Below are 6,640 nucleotides of genomic sequence, written 5' to 3'. Positions count from 1 at the left end.
CCTAGACATCCACTGGACTGACTGCATGACCGATGTTCCTGTCCTTGAACCGGCAGGGGTCACCAGTGTTGAGGCCATGCTACTGAGGACACAGCTGTGCTGGGCAGGGCACGTCTCCAGGATGGAGGATCACCACCTCCCTAAGATTGTGCTCTGTGGTGAACTTGCCACTGGCTGCAACAACAGAGGAGCCCCAAAGAGGAGATACAAGGACTCCCTGAAACAATCCCTCAGCTTTGGCCATACTGACTGCCATCAGTGCTCCACTCTGGCCTCCAACTGGGAGACATGGAGACACCATCCATAACGCTGCTGCCTCCTTTGAGAACACACATAGAATGAGTCTCAAGGAGAAAAGACAGCACAGAAAGAACCATGCCTTGCCAGTACTGTCAAAGGAGACTTTCTGCTGTGCCTTCTGCAACCGCACTGCCTGTCCTGCATTTGCCTTTTAAGCCATCAGCGCACTCACAGCAAGCGTGGGGAGAGCCCTTCTTAAATCTTTGTTCATGAAGCCAAGCCATGATGATGATAGCTTCATATGATTATCACAGACTGGCATAATGAGATTGGCATAACTGTATTAGTTAATAATTTATTTTCATCTACTCACTTAAAGATCAAACTCCAAAGTTAATAAGTTTGTCTACTCTCAGTGTTCTGAACAAAGGCACAAAGTTAAGACTTCACACCCTTAGCTTTCATTACATTCATATGAACAGCAATACTAAACCCCATGTTTTTCAATGCACCAACTAAGCAAAAACTGTTGTTTTGAAAATCACACAAGAAAGAGATAGACAGAAGAAGCAAAAATGTTGTGGAATATTACAGTATTAAAAAATATATCAATAAAACATTTTATATTTCATTTTAGAAGAAAAAACAGCTTTTATAGGAATTCAAAAGAACTCTGAATAAGGTGTATATTGTAATATTCTAGTACATGTAAGAAAACTGAAGTTGGTTTTTAGTGCATTAATAGTCCTAAGTCATGGAAGTTATGAGAGATTAAAAAGACAGCTGCTTGTTCCAGCACTGACATTCCATGAGACCTCAGAGAAGAACAGTTCTTCATGCTATCAGCACTACACCAATGTAGAGACACCATGAAACTCATAAATATTGATCACCTATGGATATTCTTCCTTCACTGACGTATCTTTGGGGTTGATCTGAGCAGAACCCTAAGGATTCAGGTGCAGTAAGAAGCAATGTTAAGGAAGGGTAAAATGTGACAGAAATGGAGCAACAAGCTTTGATGTGAAAGTCAGGAACCAGCTACTCACTGTTCCCATGGTGAAAAGGTTTTGAGTCAGCTCATTAGCCTGATTTCAGAGACACCAAAGGATCATGAGGTGGAAAAGGCAAGTTGTGAGATAACTGGAAAAGCACATCTGAGCACTCTTCCTGTTAGCTGAGGACTTGCTCCAGAACAACCTCCCCCATTTTTATGGTTCAGAAAACTGCTGCAGTAACTTTGATGTAGAAATTCATATTTAACTGTCAGAATGTCACTACTCTAAGTTATTTTAAATATAAAAACAGTACTTCAGATACCGCAGCAGTTCTTAAACAAAATTAATGAACAAGTTCTTGGAGAGAATACAGAGTACATCTAAAAAACAAACAAAAAACCTTTACTTAAGTAATAAACATTGCCTATTTTTTAGATTTCATATTTGCCTGAAATAATGTGAATTACTGTTTTCTACTGAATACAACAGTATCAAAAGTCACACTACATCACTGACAGAAAGAAACCTTCTGAAAAGACTGTAAAGAGAGTTAATGATTTTGTTACACAACAATAAAATAAATTAACTATAATGAGACATCATGTATTTTTTGTTTATCTATATATACCGAATAAATAATATTGCTTGACAATGGTAACTACCAAGGTCAGGACACATTCCATTGCAATAAAAAGAGATAATTTAACTCTTGTAGAAACTCATTTTGACCGTTTTCTGAGCTTGCTGAAGGGTAAGTTGGGCATCCAGGATTATTCACTGGGAATGGGCTAGAACACTTTTTGAAAGTTTGGACTCAGCACCATGCTAACACAACTACTTATCCTCCATTTTATATTTAGCTGATTTTTACCCCATTCCAATTACAGTATGTATATATTTTCAGAAGTCAAATGCCATGCCAATACCTAAGAGTGGCCTAGTTCAGAGGGAAATGGAGTATTTTAATTCTGTCTTTTGCAAAAGGTGGTAATTCTAGAATTCTAATATTTACACAGAGGCATGATTCTTTTCCACCATAATTATGCCTACTTCTTTGCAAATTTTACTGTAGTATTTAATGTGTTGTGGGAAGCAACTGCATGCAAAAACTAAATAATGAGACCTAAATGGTGGTATTAAGCAGATATTCTGAGGTACTTCCCTCACCCGCACAAGAATAAATAGCCTGAATGCTTTCCATCTGGCAGGCTTTTTCACTTTGCAACACAGGAATATAAGAGGTAGGAAGAGGAAAGAAGAGTTATCTAATATAGGGACATGGCTGTAAGTTCTTACTCTCCCAGCTGTGGCTATGCTGCCTCACAAGGTTACTACTCCAACATGTTTGGCATGCCCCATACTCGGGGTACTGCACTAGTAACCATTCACTTGGCAAATTGGATTTTTCACATTCCCCTTTCTTCTCTGCACAGTTTAGGCAAACCCTGCAGGCTGGAAACATCTGCTGGGTAAGAGAAGGTGGCTCACTTCAAATGAAATTAATTACAGAACACTCATAAAAGGAACTCTGTTGGCTGATCTGAGACAACCTCTGCAAGCTACTGCTGGGAGAGTCTTCTTGAACTGAATAGCTGTAGTTGGCACAGGAAGAATTCACAACTATAACAGACTAGCTGGCACCAAATCCCATCTTTCAAAAGACCAAAGGGTCTGGAAAAGTTAATTTTAACTCTAAGACATGGCCAGCTTCTAGCACTCTGTTTTGACTGCAAGTGTGGCACCTTTCCCTACATCGCTTGCAACAGTACCAATGTACATTCTTTTTTCTTTGCTTTTCATCAAGTGAGAAATCCTTGTCAAGCTATTTTTCCTCTTAAGTGTGTTAGCCAGGTACTGCTGATTTCAAAATGAACCTGACTTGAGTGCCAAGCCGCACCATTCTGGTATTCCTAGCAAAGTACTAGATTTATAGTTACACTTCAGTAGAACCTCTTGTTTCACGCTGCAACCCACAAATGTACAATATTATGGTAACATGAGATAGTGTTAAAATCTGTTAAGTAGAGCACAATGTGTGATAAGCAAAATTCAATTTGCCATTCAGGATTTACATTTTGAAGCTAACAGATAGCAAACCTGATGACACTCATGTGAACAGACATATTATTGGTTTGTTGGGTAAATATATTTCCTCCTATTGCATAAAGACTCTTCCACAAGCATGAAGATACAAGGGAGATATAAATTGTCAAGAAATTTTCTTAGTCTAATTATTGCTTTCACTAAATAGCTGGGTTTTTTTACTACAAATCACATAAGATGAATAAAATGAACGGATTAACAATCCTTTAAGACAAACAATAATGATACTGGAGGAAATACAGGAAAAATTTGGCAGCAGTGTGGTCATGATTAGAAATTTGATTAAACTATGGTAAACTTCTCCCTTTAACAATCAGTGCATCTGTTGAGCTTAAGTCATCTGCACCATCCTGTAACTTGCTTTAAAGATAAGCCAGTACATAAATTCTTTGCTAAGATCTGTTACTTCAGAACAGCCCTCCTACAGACAGAAACATGTCATTTGATGGTACTTGGAAAATAGACAGAAGCGAAAACTATGAAAAATTCATGAAGGCCATGGGTAAGTCTTACTTTTTCAATGCCTTGTACAAGAATAATACCATTATGGCTGGATACAAATTCCAGATGTCTGTGAACTACTTTCTAGCTTGCTGTGTGCTGCTCTGCCCTTGTGTAGAGTACTGCATTTATTTTCAGAAGACTCCACAGAAGAAAGACACTCACTGTTCTGATTTTAATTATATTTTGTTAATCTTTAGCAACTTAACTAATTCCAGTAGATTTATTTCCACAGAGAAAAGAATCACTAAGTCTACAATTTGAGGAAAAAGCTCGGAGAATTTGAATGAACTTTAAGTAGAATTCTATAGCAAGAATATTACTTTGATAACATGAAACCAGTTTAAATTTGCACAGGGAGGAAATAACCATTCTTCAGTCTTACAGAAACACATGATTCAGGTAATTTTAACAACCTGGTAGTCAAAGTTTGTTCAAGTTGTGTGTTATATGAATATAACCATAACCATTTGAGTCAGATAGTGGTTTGTATTATACCTGTACTGATGAATGCGTCCTCAGTACAAATTGAATAATAAAAAAAATTCATCTCAAAATGCTGGAATAAACTCATTTGACCACATAAAAGTCACTAAAGAGACATAAATACCATGATCTAGGTTTTGGGGGGTTTCTGATTGATATTAATTGATTTTTCTATGTGTTAACAAGATGAAAAGAAAGCTAGGAATCCATGGTAATATGAAGATCAATTTTCAGCAAGATGGGAGCAAATTTACTGTCAAAGAATCAAGCAACTTCCATGCCACAGAAATTGTATTCATTCTAGGAGTCAATTTTGACTACAATCTAGATGATGGGACTGAACTTACTGTAAGATACTTTGTAGAAAAGTATATATTTAGCATATGATAAATTCATGATGTACAGTTTTGAGATGACTGATTTGTCTTCCTAGATTTTAATTTAAAGTGTGATTTTTCAGGAATCCTTGCAGCTCATAAGTAAAACCACAAGGTAGTCTTAAGTGTTAATGGTTCAATACTGTATCATTAAACCCAGGGTTCGATAGAGAGCCCAAAAAGCAGATTATGTAGCAATTTTCACATAATGAAATCCAGGTGATTGCAATTTTACTTCTTAAAATACTCAAATATACCACCTAGAGTCCCAAGTGGGCATTTATATATAAGAAATTACTTTTTCTCAGCTGATGCAATTTAAACAAGGTGTATTGAGCAGTAAAAAAAAAAAAATAAACCAAAACCAACAAAGTGGCTGGACTATTTTGGATTAAAAAAAACAGTGGGTTGACTGAACTTTCATTTTAAGGCTTTTCCATCAATGTGGGGAAAAAAAAAAAAGCATTATTACACTATTTATCTTCTTACTTTTAAGCATTCCTGCAGTCTTTAAATCAAATCAGTGTAATATCTATAGCAAATTATTTGGGAGTTGTTTTTTTTGTTTTTTTGGTTTTCCCATTATATGGTTCTTGGAATATAGAAGGAAATAAACTTGTGGGGAAAAATACTAGAAAACAATGTAAAAGCACTCACAGCATACAGAGAAATCCTAGGTGATGAACTTGTTCAGGTGAGTTAAGCAGTCACTTACATTCAACTTTACATTATAATGAACTGAAAAAAATTTAAAAAGTGTTTTGAAAAAGAAACTATTTTCTTGAAGCCGAATAGCTTCATTTATCTTAAGTTAAAAATTTCAAGTAAATTAACCTATATATAGATGTGTTTTGACTGAAGGCTTTTTACCAAGTGAAGTCTGCCTCATAAAATCCTTACCACAGAAGATTACTACAGAATAATGCTGTCAGTGGCTGATAAATGCCTGTTTAAAACTAAGTTTGGGGCTGGGGCAGAGGATGATGGCTTAGACAGCTAAGCTTCAGACAAAAGGGAAATGTTTCACAGATCTGCAGTGAGGCCAGAAACTGAACTGTAACACTTTTAAGACCCTTTCTGCTAGCAAATCACAAGCTTCTTAGAAGAATAATTAAGTAAAAACACCCCAATGTTATGGACAGGTGTGAGATTTGAGATATCAAAACCACAGAACTCAACCCTTCAGTGCTTCTTTACAATTGTAATAAAAGCAAGTCACATAGAAGAAACTTACATCTTAGTGGTATTGGAAATATGGCATTTCACCTCTGAGTTTTTCCTGAAGCTAGGAAACGCTGCCTTGTAGTGGTTCAAATGTTTGCAAAGAGTATTTATGCTCACTGAAAACAGGCCACTTTCTTTACATTCCTCAGAGCCTGCACAAGGGCTGGTTGTCCCCACACAGCCTGTAATCACAATTACTTAAAACACGACCATCTCTCTGTAGCATCTGTGAAATGAAACAGAGAAATTCATGCTCTAGTGGCTGAGATAGTAGAGGGTTTGCTGTGTGTTCGTTTGTTTGTTTGCTAGTTGAGTGTGTGTATGGTTGGACTAGGTGATCTCAAGAGGTCCTTTCCAGCCACAACTATTCTGTGATACTTTGTAATAGCAGCCACTGTTTTTCCTTCTTAATTTCTTAGCAGACCTACATATGCAAAGGAGTTGAAGCTAAAAGAATCTTCAAAAGGGGTTAAATACTTCACCCATAACAAAAAACAATGCAAACCCAACGTATTTCTACATATCTTCTTTTAAGCCCTCACACCTCCTCAGCTGCAACTATTTAGCTCTGCTGAAAACACAGGCTACTTCCTTATATTTACTGGTTTGTCTTACATAAACTGTTTAAGCCCTGAGCTCAGAACCAAATTATGACTTCAGCCATATCTGACAAATCCCGCAGCACTTCATCACAAAAATCCCTGATGATGG

General features: G+C 36.8%; 1 protein-coding gene across 1 annotated transcript; it reads left to right on the top strand.

The window, feature by feature from the left end:
- On the top strand, positions 1 to 6,640 carry FABP2 (fatty acid binding protein 2). Its single transcript, XM_071753517.1, is given in 4 exon segments — positions 1 to 3,843; positions 4,504 to 4,674; positions 5,292 to 5,343; positions 5,345 to 6,640. Coding segments are annotated over 4 exon segments (354 nt in total). The 5' UTR covers positions 1 to 3,776; the 3' UTR covers positions 5,409 to 6,640.

The sequence above is a fragment of the Heliangelus exortis genome, chromosome 10 (genome assembly GCF_036169615.1).
Source record: "Heliangelus exortis chromosome 10, bHelExo1.hap1, whole genome shotgun sequence".
NCBI lineage: Eukaryota > Metazoa > Chordata > Aves > Apodiformes > Trochilidae > Heliangelus > Heliangelus exortis.
Note: the sequence above shows the minus strand (reverse complement) of the source record. Positions and strands in the feature narration are given on the sequence as shown.